Source organism: Myxocyprinus asiaticus, chromosome 34, assembly GCF_019703515.2.
Source record: "Myxocyprinus asiaticus isolate MX2 ecotype Aquarium Trade chromosome 34, UBuf_Myxa_2, whole genome shotgun sequence".
Lineage (NCBI taxonomy): Eukaryota > Metazoa > Chordata > Actinopteri > Cypriniformes > Catostomidae > Myxocyprinus > Myxocyprinus asiaticus.
Window position 1 is genome coordinate 39,173,193 of NC_059377.1, and position 20,955 is coordinate 39,194,147.

At 36.8% G+C, this 20,955-nt stretch overlaps 1 protein-coding gene across 1 annotated transcript in view; it reads right to left on the reverse strand.

Moving 5' to 3' along the window:
• LOC127424804 (collagen alpha-1(XXII) chain-like) overlaps positions 1-20,955 on the reverse strand; it is a 90,477-nt gene that overhangs the window by 18,065 nt on the left and 51,457 nt on the right. Inside the window, exons 19-41 of the mRNA XM_051670225.1 lie at positions 20,820-20,873; positions 19,771-19,806; positions 19,651-19,680; positions 19,513-19,566; positions 18,664-18,717; positions 17,760-17,813; positions 12,982-13,035; positions 12,797-12,850; positions 12,605-12,658; positions 12,391-12,444; positions 12,158-12,202; positions 12,004-12,066; positions 11,771-11,824; positions 8,496-8,537; positions 8,264-8,296; positions 8,052-8,105; positions 5,389-5,442; positions 4,966-5,019; positions 4,828-4,881; positions 4,656-4,709; positions 2,960-3,064; positions 1,963-2,007; positions 325-402 (exon numbers count right to left, since the gene is read on the reverse strand). Of these exons, the coding sequence (XP_051526185.1) occupies positions 325-402; positions 1,963-2,007; positions 2,960-3,064; positions 4,656-4,709; positions 4,828-4,881; positions 4,966-5,019; positions 5,389-5,442; positions 8,052-8,105; positions 8,264-8,296; positions 8,496-8,537; positions 11,771-11,824; positions 12,004-12,066; positions 12,158-12,202; positions 12,391-12,444; positions 12,605-12,658; positions 12,797-12,850; positions 12,982-13,035; positions 17,760-17,813; positions 18,664-18,717; positions 19,513-19,566; positions 19,651-19,680; positions 19,771-19,806; positions 20,820-20,873 (1,233 nt within the window). The remainder of the gene's footprint in view (positions 1-324; positions 403-1,962; positions 2,008-2,959; positions 3,065-4,655; positions 4,710-4,827; positions 4,882-4,965; positions 5,020-5,388; positions 5,443-8,051; positions 8,106-8,263; positions 8,297-8,495; positions 8,538-11,770; positions 11,825-12,003; positions 12,067-12,157; positions 12,203-12,390; positions 12,445-12,604; positions 12,659-12,796; positions 12,851-12,981; positions 13,036-17,759; positions 17,814-18,663; positions 18,718-19,512; positions 19,567-19,650; positions 19,681-19,770; positions 19,807-20,819; positions 20,874-20,955) is intronic.

The window sequence follows — 20,955 nt, forward strand, 5'->3', positions numbered from 1 at the left end:
CAATAGATAACATTCATATTGTCTATGCATATTGTCAATTCAATTCATACATCTTTAATGGCTCAAGTGTTAGTGTTAGGTTTTACTTTTTGGGGGGCCACTGTACAAGCATATGTACACTATGTTTTTATATTTCTTTCTCTGTTTCTCCAGGAAACTTTCATGAGTTGTTACAGTAGCTTTAGTTTTCAAGCATCACTCCCCTTTCAATGTTGATTGGATATTCCAATGGAAAGGTCATCCAATGAGAAGAAATACCTGATTTAATCACTAATTAAACAGCTACATGACTCAGATGTTAGTACTGTGTATGCGTTCTCATACTGGGGGTCCAGTGGTCCCTTCTCCTGGGGGTCCTCTGTTCCCTGGCATCCCCTGCATTCCCTGAGGACCAGGCAGACCCTAAAACACAAAATAAATTAATATAAACATTATCTATTTAACTATCCGTCCATCTATCTATCTGTCTATCTATCTATCTACCTACCTACCTACCTACCTGTCTGTCTGTCTGTCTGTCTGTCAGTCTATCTATCTGTCTGTCTGTCATATAACCTATCTATCTATCTATCTATCTATCTATCTATCTATCTATCTATCTATCTATCTGTCTGTCTGTCTGTCTGTCTGTCTGTCTGTCTGTCTGCCATATTACCTATCTATCTATCTATCTATCTATCTATCTATCTATCTATCTATCTATCTATCTGTCTATCTGTCTGTCTGGTCTGTCTGTCTATATGTCTGTCTATCTATCTATCTGTCTGTCTCTCTATCTGTCTGACTGTGTATCTACCTGTCTGTCTGTCTGTCTGTCTGTCTGTCTGTCTGTCTATCTATCTAACTATCTACCTACCTACCTACCTGTCTGTCTGTCTGTCTGTCTGTCTGTCAGTCTATCTATCTATCTATCTATCTATCTATCTATCTATCTATCTATCTATCTATCTATCTGTCTGTCTGTCTGTCTGTCTATCTATCTATCTATCTGTCTCTGTCTGGTCTGTCTGTCTATATGGCTGTCTATCTATCTATCTGTCTGTCTCTCTATCTGTCTGACTGTGTATCTACCTATCTGTCTGTCTGTCTCTCTGTCTGTCTATCTATCTATCTATCTACCTACCTACCTACCTACCTACCTACCTACCTGTCTGTCTGTCTGTCTGTCTGTCAGTCAGTCTATCTATCTGTCTGTCTGTCATATGATCTATCTATCTATCTATCTATCTATCTATCTATCTATCTATCTATCTATCTATCTATCTATCTATCTGTCTATATGTCTGTCTGTCTCTGTCTGGTCTGTCTGTCTATATGTCTGTCTATCTATCTATCTGTCTGTCTCTCTATCTGTCTGACTGTGTATCTACCTATCTGTCTGTCTGTCTGTCTGTCTGTCTATCTATCTCTCTATCTACCTACCTACCTACCTACCTAACTGTCTGTCTGTCTGACTGTCTGTCTGTCTGTCTGTCTATCTGTCTGTCTGTCATATGATCTATCTATCTATCTATCTATCTATCTATCTATCTATCGTCTGTCTGTCTGTCTGTCGTTCTGTCATTCTATCTTTCTGTCTGTCTGTCTGTCTTTCTGTCTCTCTGTCCATCTATTATTCTATCTGTCTGTCGTTTTATTGTTCTATCTGTCTGTCTTTCATTCTCTCTGTTTGTCTTTTGTTCTATCTATCTTAATATCAGTCTGTCAGTCTATCGTTCTTTCTGTCTGTCTGTCTGTCCACACTTTTGTTTCAGGACTTTTGTTTCCTAAACTTGTTCGGTGATCTGAAATTTCATTAAAACCACACTAATAAAATGCAGCGATTCAACTCTTTCCCCTGGGGAACCCACACCTGCTCATTTTAAAGTATTGCCTGAAGAGAGCAGTAGATGCTGTTGGAAGACAAAATAAAGTCTTGGTGTTGCTCTGAGGCTTTTTAACAAGAACAGAAAGTGTCATTACCTTCAGTCCAGGAGGGCCGGCTGGCCCCGGAGGTCCAGTATCTCCCTGTAATTGAAGAATGCAAATTACTATTTAAGTGTCACTTTCACTATTTCTCTCATGCTTTTGTTCGTTTTTTCCATTTCTCTCTCTCAAAATGACTCAGAAAGCTTAAAAAAAAAACCATTGTGCTAGAAGATCGCTAAACTGTGTAATTGACCGTTGTCCCAAGCAACCGATTTCCTACATTTCTTTGCTAGTTTAATGTCTCTTGAATCTCTCCCTGGTCTGTTTCTTCTCACATAATAAAATAATATAAACTCGAATCAATATTTCATGTCTATTTATTTATTTATTTGGTTAGTAGTGTTATAATAAGTGGGATAATGTACTGACATGTATCTCTGTGTAAGACTGGAGGTGTGTGTGTGTGTGGCCGCTGTGGTGGTAAACATTTTAGCCTGCTGTACTGTGGTACTATAAAACAAACCCAGTTGCCAGTAACACCTACAGCCACTCTCTCATTGACTCATTAGTTTAATGTGCGGTGCTTTAATTCTCCAAGTTTCAGTGCTTTTAACCACAATCAGCACATTTAAATGGAAAAAGTTAGAGTAAACAACATTAGCACTCTCTGGATTTTCCAGCACACAAGAGGTACATGCAATGGGACAGATATTAAATGCAACCTTTTACTTAGATGATGGGAAGCTGTAAAATGAAGCAAATGAAGTAAACAAAATTGAAGTTTTATTTTCCCGCCGGGGTAACTTTCCAATTGTTTAGATAATCAACATAGTTTAGCAAGAGCTAGTTTAGCTAAAAGATATTTCAAAACAACATTTTGGCATTTAAAAGTTGCCTCATCAGCAAAATATTTGGAACACACAATATATGAACATTGTGCTGATAATTGGAAGTCAGTTTCTAAACAGAAAATTGTAACAATGTTGCATGTGTGTGCCCAATCAAAAAAAGATTTTAAATATAATCGATATAAAAGACATGAATATCATACCTTTTCTCCATCTTTGCCTTTTCCTGGTAAACCAATTTCTCCTCTTAAACCCGGATCACCATTTGGGCCCGGGGGTCCAGAGGGGCCATCTTTGCCTGCATCACCCTGAGGGAATATAGATGTGCATTTTAATGTTTTAAGTCATGTCATTAAATTAATAATTTGCATATTAGCTTGTTGGCTCCTCCAAAAAATATCCAAACATATTTCTATGTACGGTGGTGGCCAAAAGTTTGGAATAATGTACAGATTTTGCTATTATGGAAAGAAATTGGTACTTTTATTCACCAAAGTGGCATTCAACTGATCACAATGTATAGTCAGGACATTAATAATGTGAAAAATGTATATTACAATTTGAAAAAAAATGTTCAGAACTTCTTAAATTACTTCAAAGAGTTCTCATCAAATAATCCTCCATGTGCAGCAATGACAGCTTTGCAGATCCTTGGCATTCTAGCTGTCAGTTTGTCCAGATACTCAGGTGACATTTCACCCCACACTTCCTGTAGCACTTGCCATAGATGTGGCTGTCTTGTCGGGCACTTCTCACACACCTTACAGTCTAGCTGATCCCACAAAAGCTCAATGGGGTTACGATCCAGAACACTCTTTTCCAATTATCTGTTGTCCAATGTCTGTGTTTCTTTGCCCACTCTAACCTTTTCTTTTTGTTTTTCTGTTTCAAAAGTGGCTTTTTCTTTGCAATTCTTCCCATAAGGCCTGCACCCCTGAGTCTTCTCTTTACTGTTGTACATGAAACTGGTGTTGAGCGGGTAGAATTCAATGAAGCTGTCAGCTGAGGACATGTGAGGTGTCTATTTCTCAAACTAGAGACTCTGATGTACTTATCCTCTTGTTTAGTTGTACATCTGGTCTTCCACATCTCTTTCTGTCCTTGTTAGAGCCAGTTGTCCTTTGTCTTTGAAGACTGTAGTGTACACCTTTGTATGAAATCTTCAGTTTTTTGGCAATTTCAAGCATTGTATAGCCTTCATTCCTCAAAACAATGATTGACTGCCGAGTTTCTACAGAAAGCTGTTTCTTTTTTGCCATTTTTGACCTAATATTGACCTTAAGACATGCCAGTATATTGCATACTGTGGCAACTCAAACACAAAGACAATGTTAAGCTTCATTTAATGAACCAAATAGCTTTCAACTGTGTTTGATACAATGGAAAGTGATTTTCTAGCACCAAATGATCAATTTAGCATGATTACTCAAGGATAAGGTGTTGGAGTGATGGCTGCTGTCTAGATTTGATCAAAAATGACTTTGTTCAAATAGTGATGGTGCTGTTTTTTACATCAGTAATGTCCTGACTATACTTTGTGATCAGTTGAATGCCACTTTGGTGAATTAAAGTACCAATTTCCTTCCGAAACTGCAAAATCTGTACATTATTCCAAACCTTTGTCCGCCAGTGTATATCACCTGAGAGGGAGGTAATTAACCATTATTATGGCTCAACTTCATATATTGTTTACAATTACAGTATATGAAGTTCAGTTACAGTAAGTGGTAGATGTTTGAGCCAAAATAGCACAAAAACAACAAATATGTACAGTACACAGCAAACTTTGGAAATACAATACAGCTAAACTTTTCTTTTACTTTTAAGATCATTTTAGACTCTTTTACTCTTAGTTTCAATCATTGTTAAGCTGTTTGTTAAAAAAGTAAACTTTCACACCTTCTCTCCTCTCTGTCCTGCAATACCAGGTGGACCGATACTGCCCGGAATACCCTGGAAAACACACAGAATGAGACAATAAAGATTTAATTCAATATCCATTAATTTAACTGGTTAAAAATTACCATTCTTTTTGGATGTGAAAAAATAATGTATTTATTTCAGAACATACCACATTGCCTGGCAGCCCTCGGGGCCCCTGAGGGCCCGTCAATCCTGGTGGACCCTGAAAAGTGCAAAGAGTGTGACAACGATAAGTGGATGTTCAGAAAACAATAAAAACATCATGTGTGAGTAGAAGAAAACTCACTGGATCTCCGTTTCTCCCGGCCTCTCCTTTATCACCCGAATCACCCTTAGGGCCCTGAGCACAACAGAAAGAGATCAGATGTTCGTGTGTGGAATAAAGAAATAGATCTACAAAATAGCAGCATGCAGGTAAAATTGAATGAAAGAATGATTCAAGTGCTAATAGTCAAATTTTATTAAATGTTTTGCATGCAATTTACTGTAACTATAGAGGCTTCAAATATTCTCATAAATCATCTCATAAGCTGGGTTTCCATCCATGTATTTTATGCTAATTTTGTGATATCAAATAAAAAATTATGTTTTTGCAATATTCAAAATGTTCACCTAAATTAAATTTGCAACTTGGATGGAAACCTGACTATAGAAACAATAGCACCTCGGATGTACTGTAAGACATCTTTACAAAAGGTTTTTAATTTACCAGAGGCCCTGGTTGTCCTCTGAAGCCCTGCTCTCCAGGAAGTCCCCTTTGACCCTGGAAACATGATGAGAAACGAGATGTAAAGGTTCTTACCAAATATGTATATATATATATATCAGGAAATCATTGCCAAAAAGATTTGTCTATTACTGTGAACCTTGATTAAGAGTGTTTTCAAACTTGAGTCCTCTTTAAAACAACCAATCTCAAACTGCTTCATGAGGACAAAAAAGTGGACCACGTCTCTTTGCATTCACACTGGAATTAAAAGTGAACTCAGATCTCATTTTAGTCCATTGGTTGTGACCAGATCTCAGTCCACTTTATATTCACACTATTGTTTGTTGGAACCTTACCTGATCCACTAATATATTAATTGTAATTTTAATTATTTATTTTTCTTTATCTTCTAATTATTATTATTGGAATCACACAAGTTCAAAAGTAAGGAGCGCCTTAGAGGACAGGGCAGGATTTAAAAAATAATAATAATAATTAAACAATTTTGCAATAGATTTGCATTCCCTCACAATCAATGTTTTTAATTTGTTAAACTGTAGTAATAATACAGGAAAACTAGGGTAATAAAAAATGTAATTTTGTGGTTATAATGGTTTTACTACAAATACCATGGTAAAACCATAGTAACCACAAGATTAACCATGGTAAATCCATAGTAAAACCATGATTACTATATGGATACATTATATGGTATTAAAACCATGGTTTTTGCACACACCAAAAAAACAAAAAAAAAACCTTAGCCTACAACAGTCATGATTACTACAATATTACTACAATAAAACCAGTTAAACTATGGTATTTGTATAGTAAAACCATAATAACCAAAAAATTATGATATTTATTACTATAGTTATCATTTTCCTGTATTACCACTATGGTTTCACTCAGAGGACAGAGTGGGAATAAAAAAAATATTTAAAAAATAAAAATAATACAAAATAATAATATTTGGTTTTACTACAGTAACCATATTTTAACCTTGCTATTCGTAGTAAAACCATAGTAATAATTCAGAAAAAAAAAAAAAAACTATGGTAATAAAAATCATAATTTTGTGGTTATTATGGTTTACCTACAAATACAATGGTTACTATATGATTAGAGTATATGGTATTAAACCCATGGTTTCTGACTAAAAACATGGTTACTTTTCATAGTTACTACAACATTACTATAGTAAAACCATTTCTGCCCCCCCCCCCAAAAACAAACAAACAAACAAACAAACAAACAAACAAAAAAACAGTTAGTCTACAACAGTCATGGTTATTAAAATATTAATTTAGCAAAACCTCTGTAGTAACCATAGTGATAATACTGGAAAACAAAAACTATATTAAATAAAAATTATAACTTTGTTTTTATTATGGTTTTCTATACTATACCATTTAACTGGTTTTACTAGTAATATTGTAGATTGAAGTACACATATTTTTTTTGGTGGAAATCAGCCATTTCTTTTTTTTTTTTTTTTTTTTTGGGCAGAAACCATGGTTTTACTATAGTAATATTGTTTTAACTATAAAAAGTAAAGTAACCAAGTTTTTTAGCAGAAACCATTTAATACCATATACTGTATCCATATAGTAACCATGGTTTTACTGTAGATTAACCATAGTAAATATTGTGTATACTATGGTTTTACTACAAATACCATGGTATTTTTCTGTAAAAACTATTATAACCACAAAAGTATGATTTTTATTACCATAGTTTTCATTTTCATGTATTATTACTATAGTTTTACTACAAAAATCAAGGTTAAAATATGGTTACTATAGTAAACCCATGGCAAGTTTATTGTGAGTGAATGCAGAAATTGCATGAAGATATTATTACAACATGCTGGGAATGGAACCAGCAATCTCTTTGCAATCTCCCTTAAAAGACTTTACAATGCACTCTAGATACAAACCTAAATATTCCTACCTTGCTTTAAGAATATTCCAGGCCAGTTCCTCTGACAGAAGTAATTGTATTTGGCTACACTACTGAGAAGTGCAGTAATTCAACAGAGTTCTCATTTCATACTAATAAATTCAGGTGAGAGCAGATACATCATTGTAATAAGCTTGTCTGTGTTTGTGTAAATGATGCCTTGCTCTGTCTGTTTTAATAGATGAGTGCATGACAGAGAGAGAGAGAGAGAGAGAGAGAGAGAGAGAGAGAGAGAGAGAGAGAGAGAGAGAGAGAGAGAGAGAGAGAGAGTAATATAATATTGCAGAAGGCTTCATAGAATCATTATGTCATCACCTTGAATTTCTTAATGTTTCTTCACACAGCATTAACTGGAGGCCTAAATATCAACTGTGATATTATGTGTAAAGCACTTCAGATGGCTGTTCTCACAAATGAAAAGCACATACTTCACTGTTTGTTTTTTATTGGATTTTCCTTCTGATTCTTTGAACTAGGGCAACACTTCATTATGCTTGTATTATGAAAATACTGTTGTTGTGACAGTAAAACGAAGTCACAAATGAAATCATCATCAGAGGTACAAGAGAGGACTCACAGGTAGTTCATGCAATTTTGACTCTCTACTGCCCCCTTGTGCTGGTAAGTACAACCTGCAAGAGTTATTTAATTCAATATACTATAAAAAGCAATTTAGCTGTGTTGGAAGAACTAAACCTCACCATCTCGCCTGGTTTTCCTTGGTCCCCTTTCTCTCCTTTCTCTCCAGGCTTACCCTAAACAGAAATAGCAATATACAGTATAAGGAGGTGGAGATGGGACACTCACAGAAAACTGATGTTATTGAAACAGAATCTTAAACAGTGTTGGTCTTTCTTTTGGTGTTTCCTCGTTCAAGTAGATAGCAGCTGTACTTGCATGACTATTGACTTACCGGTTCACCTGGTTCAGGGATCACATTGGCCACCTAGTAAAAAATTTAAATAAATCACAAATCTGGTGAATTAGGTGCCACAATTATCAATACACTGTGCCTCATTTTCAGGCAAATCAATATATGATTTAATATAAAGAAAGGGGGATGGCATAACAGCCATAGTGTATTCTCATTAACGGGAGTACTTGCAAGTTTATACATACAGTATGTCATTATAAGTTGTACTCACATTTCCTGGGGCCCCTGCTGGCCCTCTGGGGCCTATCTCACCCTGAATGAATAAAAGACAGAAACAGAGAGAAAGAGAGTTTATATCTACATTCTGTCAGCATGTTAATTATCTCATTAAAGACCTCATGGCTTCACTGACAGATTAATTTAGAAAGAATGAAACTTAAAAAGGCAAGGGATGCTCAGCCTCTGAAAAAAATGTAAACAAATTAACGATTAACAACTAAAGTGATCTAATTAACTAATGTTTTATTCAATTTCTTCCTGATATGCCTATTAAAACTCAGGTGCAAATGATGTATTTTATTTGAATTTATTTTTCAAAGAAAAATATTAATTAATTAATTATATATATATATATATATATATATATATATATATATATATATATATATATATATATATATATATATAATTTAATGTATTAATTATCAACATCAATTATCATATTTTATTTATTATTTAATGATTTGATATTAATCATTATTAATATTAAAACATAATGTCCAATCTTATTCAATATTACATTAATATAATTAATTTATTATTAATATATACAAATATTAATAATTTAATTTATCAGCCTACTCAGAAAATTCCCTCACGGACTAGCACATGGTCAAAAATGGCTCAAGATCTCTGTCTCAAATGTCAGTATACATGTATGCCTGTGATAACATCACAAACTGAAACAAACTTGAGCCTTAAAAACATTTAAATTCTATTTGCATATATCCCAGCTAAAGAAACCAGCATACAGTAGGGATGCAACCATCCGATACCTGTTTTTAGACGGATCAGGTGAAGTTACAAACTTCATATGAGCCCGATCCAAATCTGATACTGTGTGTTAGTCATGGTCGTTACTGTCAAGTTCCAAAAATTACATAAAAGAGCCATTAAAGCACTGTTAAAGTAGTCTATATGACTCATGCATTTTAATCAAAGTCTCTTGAAGAGATGCGATGGCTTTGTGAATCGCAAAGGCTGCATGTATGGTTTGCATGCGCAGCGTGTTTCAGTGAATGTGCTCTGTTGACACACACTCTCAGCACGCACGGGGCAACAAGAACTCAGATGTATATGCTCGACAGTTCAGTTCGCTTAAAACATGCATTGAAAACGGCACCGGAAAAGCATTTCACCAGATTTTGAATAAGAATCTAATTAGACTATGGTGAACTAGCCTACACACTAGCCTAGACACTGTATGGTTTTCCTTAAATGTTTCCGCCAAAATAAAAGCCAGATAGTTTTAAAGTTAATTTTTTTTTTTTTTTTAACTAAAATATATTACTATTGTATAATAAAATTCTAAAATTAAATAATAGTAATAATAATAATTATTATTATTATTATTTGTTTACAAATTACAAAAATATTTAAGTTAACTGGGTTCCAAAAAATAACTGGGTGAATTAAAAGGTGGACCGATATCCTGTTACAACTAATGTGAAAAAAGAGATATAAATCGTTTTAAATCCATATATATATATATATATATATATATATATATATATATATATATATATATATATATATATATATAAAACAAATGTGCAAAGAGAACTGGCTTCTTTTCTACTGAAGACTTTCACTGGAATTACTGTTAATTTTGCTGCTGCATTATCCAGTAGATTAGTTAACTAAAAATCTTTTCTTAATAGGCAACAAATTTATATTGAAAAATTAGGAATGCAGCAATCTGATACGTGGACTGGTACCAGCTTTGATACTGATGTTTTAAAACGGATTGGGTATTGGTCCAACAATCCAAATCCTATATTGTGTGTTAGTCATGGTCATTACTGTCAAGCTAAAAAAATAGCATAAAAGAACCATTAAAGTAGTCCTTATGACTCGTGCATTTTATTTGAAGTCTCTTGAAGACATATGATAGCTTTGTGAATCTCAAAAGGCTGCGTTTAATAAATGAATAGTCTGCATGTGCAGCACGCTTTAGTAAATAAGCGGTGGTTTGTTGTGTCACACGCACAAACACACACAGATACACACACACACACACAAACATAGCATGCGTGGGCTGGTGAGCGCTCCACATGAGCTACATCTCAGATGTAGATGCTTGACAGTTCGGTTTGCTTATAACATTTATTGAGAAGGGAACCAGAGAAGCAATTCACCAGATTTTGACTGAAATGTATATATTTAACTACTGTGAACTAGCCTACAACAGACACTCTAAGGTCTTCCTGGAGTGTTCCGTCAAAATAAAAGCCCCAATGTTTTAAAGTTAAAGGAATAGTTCACCCAAAAGTGAAAATTCTCTTATCAGAATTTGATTCAGAACTGACTTTCTTTCTTCAGCAGAACACAAATGAAGATTTTTAGAAGAATTTCTCAGCTCTTTTGGTCCATTCAATGCAAGTGAATGGGTGCCAAAATGTTGACGCTCCAAAAAATCACATAGGTCGGCATAAAAGTAATTCATACGACTCCAGTGTTTAAATCAATGTCTTCAGAAGTGATTTGATAGGTGTGGGTGAGAGATAGATCAATACTTTAGTCATTTTTTACTATATATTCTCCTCCCTGCTCAGTCAATCTCCACTTTAACTTTCACATTCTTCTTCTTGTGTTTTTGGTGATTCACATTATTCATGCATACGCCCCCTACTGGGCAGGGAGAAGACTTTCTAGCAAAAATGGATTTAAATATTGATCTGATTCTCACTCACACCTATCATATTACTTCTGATTACTTCTGAAACCACTGGAGTCATATGTATAATTTTTATGCTGCCTTTATGTGCTTTTTGGTCTAAATATGGTCACCATTCACTTGTATTGTGAGGACTTACAGAGCTGAAATATTTGTTAAAAATCTTAATTTGTGTTCTGCAGAAGAAAGAAAGTAATACACATCTGGGATGGCATGAAGGTGAGTACATTATGACAAACTATTCCTTTAAGAAATTAACTTTAGTTATTACTATTGTATAAAAATATATTTATTTTAGAAAATGTATTAATAATAAAAAAATACAATTGTTAATATTATATAATTATTTCATATTAAATTACAATAATATTTAAGTTCCAAAAAAATAAAAAAGAAATAAACAGTGTGACAGAAAAGTGGACTGATATCCCATTACAACTGAATAATAATAATAATAAAAAAAGGTCTTGATACAATTTGAAAAAACAAACAAAAAAAAGAAAAACAATACAACACAACACAAACCAGTACAAACCAACATAGAGATGCTATTGTCTGTGTTTCATATATCCTTCTCTTCTCTTTCTCACCTTGTCTCCTTTCTCTCCTTTTGCTCCAGTTGGTCCGTCTCTTCCCCTCTCACCCTACAAGAGAAAAGGACAGACGAAATCTCAACAAAAGGAAGACTCAAAGAAAACCACATTGAAAAAAAGGCACATAAACTTATATTTAGGTCCATTAAGATTTTTGACATTGACAATCAAGAACATTTCCACCAAAAGAAAAACTCATTTTGTTTATGTCAGCGTAAGTTCTGTCTTGCCTGGCCTCCTCTCTCTCCTTTGGGTCCCATTGGGCCAGCCTGCCCAGCTAAACCGGGCTCTCCCTGAGACAGAACAAGAAAGAGAAAGATTGTTGTGTCGTGTGCCTCTTTGCCAAGACTTTGTCAAGACTTATTTCAATTTTACTTTCCTCACCGGTTCACCTGCAGGTCCGCGTGGTCCCGGAGGTCCTTCATCTCCCTGAGAAAGAACGATTATTAGTAACAAAAAAAATGGTTGCGACATTCTTAGTCTTATCCAAAATAACTTTCAGGGACTATCCCCCTTGGAGCAACCTGAGGTTCTTAACTGTTCCTTCTGGGGTTCAAGCTTACAACCTTTGGGTTTCCAGCCCAAATCTTTAACCACTACACCATAGCACCCTTTACCTTCAATCCAGGTTTTCCAGGGAAGCCGTCCTGTCCAGGTTCTCCTCTTTGTCCCTAAAAGGAAATAAAAAATGATTAATTACAGACTGCACTATGACTAAAACACACACAGAGAGGTCAAACACAGATCTGGTCTTCAGATCGGTGTATAAATTACGAAGTTCTGCATCCAGAGAACTGAGTTCACAGATTCCCTCATTAAAACATCTCTAACCTTTTCTCCATCGTTTCCAGGGAAACCATCTTGTCCATCCTTTCCTGCCATGCCCTGGAAAATAATTACCATTAAAAAATTGTAATTTTTAAGTTTTTGCACTAAAATGAGCTCTCTGTTAAAAGGGCAACAGATTGTTAAAGCCTGCATACAGTAAGTTTGAGTTTTTACTGGAAAGTCACAGTGACTTACTGGTTTTCCTGGTTCTCCTGGTTTTCCTGAGAATCCGATTTCACCAGGTAATCCCTGTTAGAATAAAAAAATAGCTAATTTAACGGCATCTGATACTGTCCTGCTCTAGTACAGTTTACCCTGTGTATGAATCAGTCACTATCAGATAAAAATCTAATTTATTTTTGTGATTTATGTAAACTCACTGGAGGTCCCGTCTGCCCAGGGCTACCAGCAGGTCCAATAGGCCCTTGAGGACCCTAAACACAAAAACAGAAGACAAAACAAAACAAAAAACAAAGACAAAAAATTACTGATTTTTTTAAAGTGCAGATAGTACTTTATCTGTTTTTATTTCTTAAAAATATATAACACCACTGTATGCTGTTGTAAGTGAATTTATTATATCATTGATATATTTACTTCATGTAATTAACCCCATACATATGTGTTGTGTGCTGTTTTCTGACTGCATTGACTTGACAACCAATGCATGATGTTCCTCTATTAACCACTAGAGGTCACTGTTATTACTATAAAACAGGGGGGTCCAAACCCAGATGAATATTATTTATTTTTGTTCAGTCAAGCTTATTATTATAATATGATACTGAATTATTATTATTTTGAGGATTTTTTGTATACAATAGTGATATATTTCTGTCATATTTACTTCACATTCACCTGGAGCTGCACTGCAGTGTCAGTATGTATTTCACAGCTTACAATGTTCCTCCTTACAAATCTGGTGAAACGCTGTTTCTGTGATACATATCTGTGATACTGTGTTGTGTTTATAGGTTTGTATAATAACTTTAAGTAGCTTCAAATGTTTGGAATTGCGCGAATGGGTGAACCTGCAGCACTTTGCCTTCACAATGCATGTTAACCGCTACAGGATGGCTGAAACACAAAACAATGCGTCACCGTCACCCAAGGGCACGTCCAGATGGAGGGCATGGGGTAGCCCTGGCCTCCCCAAGAAGTTGATTAGCCACCCCAGGTGCCACCCCAAATTCTAAACTATGATTGGTAATTTCCCAATCTTAAGGCAGGCCTTCAATAAAACAAGGTAGAACCATGTCAGTTTAAATCGTGGCGGTAAGCAGTGTCAAGAAATTAAAGTTAATCTCAGGGGATTCAGAGGAAACACTGCTGCACAGTAATCCGAAATTATATATGGCATGATTGAGCTGCATGTCACATCTGCGAGACCACAACACTGAAGCGCACCCATGAAGTGGTCTTGACATCATGTAAGGGACCATTTCACTGTAAACAATGGTTCCATTCACTGCAAAGACCGTACAATATGACAAAAAGCACTATGATCATCCGTCTCATCAGTGCTTGAAGTGAACAGGCCAGTACTCTCTTCTATCCCAACTAGACAAAAACTGTAATGCTGTAATCTTCTGCATTATCTTATTCTGGCCAAGAACCGTTTTATTAAGACATGAAATGTCTGACTGACATGTTAAACCAATCACACTTCACTTTCTTATGTGATGTTTTGGGGTGTGTATAACATCTGTGGGCATTAAGTTTTTAAATATCTTTAAATGATACATACAATGCCACGAACCTTGTAAACTTTGGCAAGTTCTTAATCAAAATCATGTCTTAATACATCTAGCATAGTTTGACTTTTAAGAAAAGAAGCAAAATAAAAAAAATTTGGAGATAAGGAAGACAGTTTTAATATTTTAAATTAAGTAAATTAATTTGTTATGTGATGCATGATTAAAGAGACAGTGACCATATTAGCAGCATCCATAATATGTATGCAGTTTTATGAGACATGTAATTAATTATACTTAAAAAAAAAAAAAAAAAAAAAAAAAATTAAATAATAAATGCTATTTGGAGTCTTCTGTATGGTGGCCCAGTGTTGCACAGCACAACAAAATTAGCAAAGCAAATAAAAGCTGAATTACAATAGAAATATATTTGGCTTAATTTGATTGTATTATGTCTTAATTTTGTTGTGTTTTCGGCTTTTGTTTGCTTCACTAATTTTGTTGTGTTTTGCACCCCAGGCCACCTTACAACTATGTTTTGCAGTATTACCATTTAATAACAATTAATTAATTATTTAACTAAATAACATTTGACTTTTGAAATTCCTGTACATATCTATCAAATTAATGTACATATCTTATTATTATGATGATGATTATTATTATTAATATCAGGGACGTTGAGTGATGCTTCATGCCAGTGATGCCTGTCATGGCTCCGGCATTTGCCGGTTCATTCTGTTGTTTGTTTTTCTCTCTCCCTCGTGTTTCATAGGTATAGTTGAGCCTAATCGGCGTTTCTATGGGTACGCTGATCACTCCCAGGGAGGCGTCGATTACAGTAATGGGCTTCTCACACACTCCACCTGTCTTCCTCTGACTGCATGCCCTACTTTATCCCTTGTATGTTCCCTGTATGTTTGCTGGTTTATTGTTTGCTCTACCTTAACGTTGTTCTCCTGTTTAGTGTGAAGTTCCGTTCTGTTGGTTGCTTTGTCTCCAGTGGTGTTTGCCGATCAGATCATCGTTGCCTGGTGATCGCGCTCGAGGAGGATTCCTTGATTTCTGCCTGCGTGTTGGGAGACTAGTTATGGGCTCTTCTTCACACCACACCACTCTTCAATGGATTGTTCCGGACCTCCACAGCACACACACTGACGAACACACTATCCTCGCCCCAGTGGCTTCCTTATTGAGCTCGACCGAGCTGGCGCTGTAGCGCTTTTGTGTAAATTGTTTCATTAAAGACTTATGAGCTTTACCTCTGCTTTTGGTTCCTGTTTCCCCAGCAGCATGACAGAATAAACCAGCCAGCTATGGACCCAGCGGAGAAGACTGCTGTTCGCTCTGCCCTGTCTCAGCAAAGGGCTCTGTTTGGTCGACATCAAGAGCATATTTCCACATCGAACCGCGCCATGGAAATGATGGCCTCGCAGCTCGCGGAGCTTACTACGCTGGTTCAGCATCTCCGCCTCTCTCCTGACCCTAGTCCGGCACAGGATTTACCTCCACCCCCCCTCGACAGTTTCACACACTTCAATGAAAAGATCTGATGTGCGAATACTTCCCCCAGCTCCATACTCGGGAGAGGGATCTGTAAGAGTTTTCTCTTACGCTGCTCACTCTTCTTCTCCATGCAACCCTCTACCTTTACGTCTGACACCATGAAGATTGCATGTGTTATCACGCTCCTTTCCAGGAAGGCTGGAGAATGGGGACAGCAATGTGGGACAACCGTCATGCCTGCAGCTCGTCCTATGAGGCGTTTTCTACTGAGCTCTGCCAGGTTTTTGATCACACCGCTAAGGACCGGGAGGAAGGGAGAGTGTTGTATGGACTTTTCCAGGGGAACCGGTCAGCAGTGGACTTCGCGATTGAATTTCGCACGCTGGCTGCCTCCAGTGACTGGAATGACCACGCTATGTGGGATTGGTTTCTGTGGGGATTATCTGACTCTGTCCAGGATGAGATTTATTCACTGGATTTGCACCCTCGATTTGATGACTTAGTGGACTTAGCCATTCGAGTCGATCAGGGCCAGGTTCAATGCCGAGAACTTCACCGACACCACTACTCGTCCACTCGGACTGCTGAGGCTCACCCTCTAGCCACTCCTTCTTCTGCCTCTTCTGATCCTCATCCTTCTTCTGAGCTCATGCAGGCGGGCAGGCTCCCAGTTTCACGTAGAGAGAGGCAACGTCGGCTCCTCAAGGGCTTGTGTTTCACTTGCAGCCAGTCTGGCCACCTCTCAGCTGCATGTCGGTAGCAAGGGGGTTACTGGCAAGTGCAACATCCCTAGACAAATCTCCCGGACATCGCACCCTCCTTCCGGTTCACTTACAGAGTGGTAGTAGCTGCAACACTATCTCGGTTCTGGTGGATTCTGGCACTGAGGCAAATTTAACAGACACAGACTTAGCCCTAAAATGGTGGTTTCCCAGATTCCGACTTGATGAACCTATCACTGCACACATGCTTAGTGGAACGCCCCTCTTTGTCATCACCCACTCTACCAAGCCTGTTACCATGGTTTCCAGGAATCACACTGAACAGCTGTCATTCCTCATACGATCTCCAGCTTGGACACCCATGGTTGGCAACACACAACCCTCACATTGATTGGGCAACCAACTCTGTTTTGTCTTGGAGTTCTTTCTGTTATTCACACTGTCTTAACTCTGCTGTCTCCCCTGTCCAGTCTTGTGTTTCATTGCAGGATGAGCCGGTAGATGTTTCAGGTGTTCCACTGGAGCATCACGACATGAGGGTGGTATTCAGCCGATCCCGTGCCTCGACCCTTCCTCCTTATTGCCAGTACGACTGCGCTATTGAATTGCGTCCTGGCACCTTTCTGCCTCGAGGACGGTTGTATTCGCTCTCAGTCCCCGAGAGGGAGGCCATGAACAGGTATATAAACGATTATCAGCTAGTCTCATCCACTTTTTCTTATTGACCGCAGGGGTGGGGATCTTCTTCGTGGAGAAAAAGAATGGCATGCTTAGACCCTGCATAGATTATCAAGGGCTGAATGATATCACGGTTAAAAACCGTTACCCTCTGCCACTGATGTCCTCAGCTTTCGAACTCTGTGTCCCCAGCAGCATGACAATGCCACCCTTGAGTATGTGCCCCACAAGGGCCACCCCAGTAAATAAAAATCTCGACATGCCACTGCCTTCACCCCTTGAGCATTTTGCTTAGCTTTCCAACCAGGATCGCACCCCCCCCCCCCCAGATGTCCAGGGCCCAACGCAACTGCATGGTTTGCATGGTGGTTAACACCGCTACTGGTGGTACACAGTATGAACAGTATGCTAGTATTGCATTCCATTTCGAACATAGCCATTATTGTTTAAAACACAAACAAAATCTAACCACACCTATTACAGGAAGATATGAGAGCTAATAATGAGTGTTGCATGTTTCATTGTGAGTTGGTGTTGAAGTGAGTTTATAGTTCTTACAGGTAGTCCTGGGAGACCATCAACTCCAGGCAATCCTGCATCTCCTTTTTTACCCTGGAGAAAAAAACCCTGAAGTTACTCAGGAGTCATGCCATATGTGATAGAAAAATAAATGAGGAGAAAATGCAAAAATATGAATACAAAATATATTGATGACCATATTGGTATTTCTGCGATTAGCATTCATCTAAAATGGTGTCTGTCTGATTAAGCTGGCGCTGGAAGAAAATCATTTCAGGAGCTTTTATTTCCAATTCAATCACTATATATTTAAGTTTCAGAACAGAATTTAGAGGTCAGAACCTCTATCTGAAATTCTACAATGACCTGAAATGAATTCATCAGAGATGCATAACAAGGATTGTGCCACCCTCTTCTGGATATCCATTGATATTACACATGCTTATGCAGCGTCAGCATTCAGAATTGGTCCTCATGTTTTGCACAGAAGAAAGAAAGTCATGAGGGTGAGTAAATGATGTCATAATTTTCATTTCTTAGGTGAACTATTTCAGTAATAAACAAAAATATATTTTACATTTTTTATTATATTTCACGTTTTCTGTTTCACGCTAAAATCTAAGTGCTATTATTATTATTTTCAGGAAGAAATGTTTATGAAGTACTTTGACTACATTTTAATGATGCCGTTGTCTTCTAAGTTTGAGGTCATCTCTGAGCGTAATGGTCAGTGTGTTTGAACTCTTCCTTTCTCTCTTTGTAATAAGCTTGCACAGTTTAATCATTCCTCACAGAACACTCAAAAATACCAAAACTTGACCAAACCACACTGAGATCCACAGTTTCCTGTCAGTATGGTAACCATGTATCAAGTTATAGAACATCTTCCATCTCCATTAAACAAGCCGAAGTGTATTTTTACAATAAAATATAAATGTCTTACTCTTTGTCCATTCTCGCCAGGCTCCCCAGCCAAACCTGGGGGTCCAGGTGGGCCCTGAGAAAAAATTAATCAGTAATAAGTATAATAAAAAATGAATAAGAGAAAATATCATTGGAAAACATAATACAGGTGTCTAGTGGTCCAAAAATTGTTTTGGATAACTTAACTGTTCAGTATTAGATAACAAAATATCAAAGCAAGTGGCAAGGTGATTTTTGTGGATGTATGAAGTCAGTTCCCCTCAAGTCCACAGGTGTTATTAACTATGAACATGTTACACTAATGTCTGACAACCACAAAGTATCCAAATACCTTTTGTCTTCATTTTGAACAATATTCTGTTGTCAGTTATATTGTTGTCCTATCTCTTATTCTGTTGCCCTATCTATTGTTGGACCCACTTTATATTAGGTGTCTTTAAATACTATGTACTTAAGAATTTGATACAATGCACTTATTATGTACATACTGAACATGTTGTTCTGTTGTACCTACATTTATCTGTAATTGCACTGTTAACCTTACCCCTAACCCTAAACTTAACCCAACCCTTACCCTTACCCTTAACCTTAACCCTACTTCTAAACCTACCAGTCCCTCAACCTCAGTTGCAGCAAATGTGAATCTTGTGATATTTTTGCATAACACATGTAGTTACACAATAAGTACATTGTATTGTATGTATTTTTATGTTAGTACATAGTAATATAAAGTGGGACCATACTGTTTTATAATTTCAAACTACCCTAACTTAATTTTGTGATCTATTTTGCTTGAAAAGTGTGTTTGTACTATCTATCTTAAAATAAATGATACTTGGTGAGTAAAAGATCACAGTGTATATCTTACAGGAGGTCCAGGAGGGCCATCTGCCCCTGGGGGCCCTTGTGGGCCAGAGACACCCTGAAAACACACAAACACAGTTTAGAAAATATTTGGGAAGAAGTAAGCATAGTTTCTATCCTTGTAGATTGATATTAGACTTACAGTCTCCCCCTTGAGTCCTGCCAGCTGAACCTGAGAAATACACAGAAAAACACAATGAACAACTCAGTCTCAAACATTTTACAATTTGATTTATTCTGTTTAACAAATCAAAGAACTTACCGCATCTCCAGGTATTCCAGCCGGGCCTCTTTCTCCCTATCAAACAAACCATCACAGTGTGGTTTAAGAGATGTCAGACAATGTATTTTAACATATGATATTTGCTAAAGCATTTTTTTTTTCATTCGTGCTAGTAACAATTCTTCAAACAGTCTGACTTGATATTTTGAGTGGAGTGCCTAAAATTGCTGTACCGCAAGTTACCACATCTGACAAAGTAGTAATTCTCATTGCATTTGGGAATACGTTCCTTGAAATATGTGTATTCCCAAAGAGACAGAGAGTGAGAAATAAAATGATACAAACTGGATGAATTTTTGAGTGGGTGTATATGTCTTTGTGGAATAAGTGTGAGACAAATTCAGGAATTAAACCCAGACATACGAAACAAAACATATAATTTTCTAGGAAAGGTATGTGTTTTGGGGCTTTTATAGGAAACAATGAAGAGTCAAATACATTTATGCCTAAAAACAAAAGAGTTCTCACAACAACATACACTAGATCACAAGAGAAAGCAATGGGAATAGCCTATGAATGTGCTCTTGCTTTACTAGCACCATTTAAAGTAATAATGCAACAAAATAAAAATTCTTGGCCAAAACTGAGATTTGGGACAAACCAAAAAATGGCATTTAATGGCCTTTTCAGCTTAAAATCTTTGGTGGCCAAAATTATGATGCATCCCTTCTTTAAACAGCAATGTATTTAATGTTGAAACCATCAGCTGATAAGTATTGACCAAGCAGTTAAGGATAAATCATGAATATCAAAGCATTTTTTGAATGTTGCTCCATTGTAAATTTACTTGAAATGTGCTAATCATTTGACCAGAAATCTTACAAATAGAGGCTTGAATAATAGTGTTACAATGTGTTCCTACAGCAAGCAACATACCCAACATTTACAGAATAAACCCCTTTGAAAGGGTTTGCAAGGGTTTAGTCCCTTGCAAAAGGGCACAACAATGATAGCATATCCCACTAATTCTCCAGATCATGAATTGCCCATTCTATTTTCATCCAGCACCCCAAAAAGTGTCTCCATACCTTCTCTCCTTTGACTCCATTTGGGCCAGGAGAACCAATTAACCCCCTAAGACCCTGTTTATAGAGAAAAAGAACTTTGCATGAATGTGTGTCAAGCATGGAGCATAACGCACAAAAAATATTCCACATTCAGTGT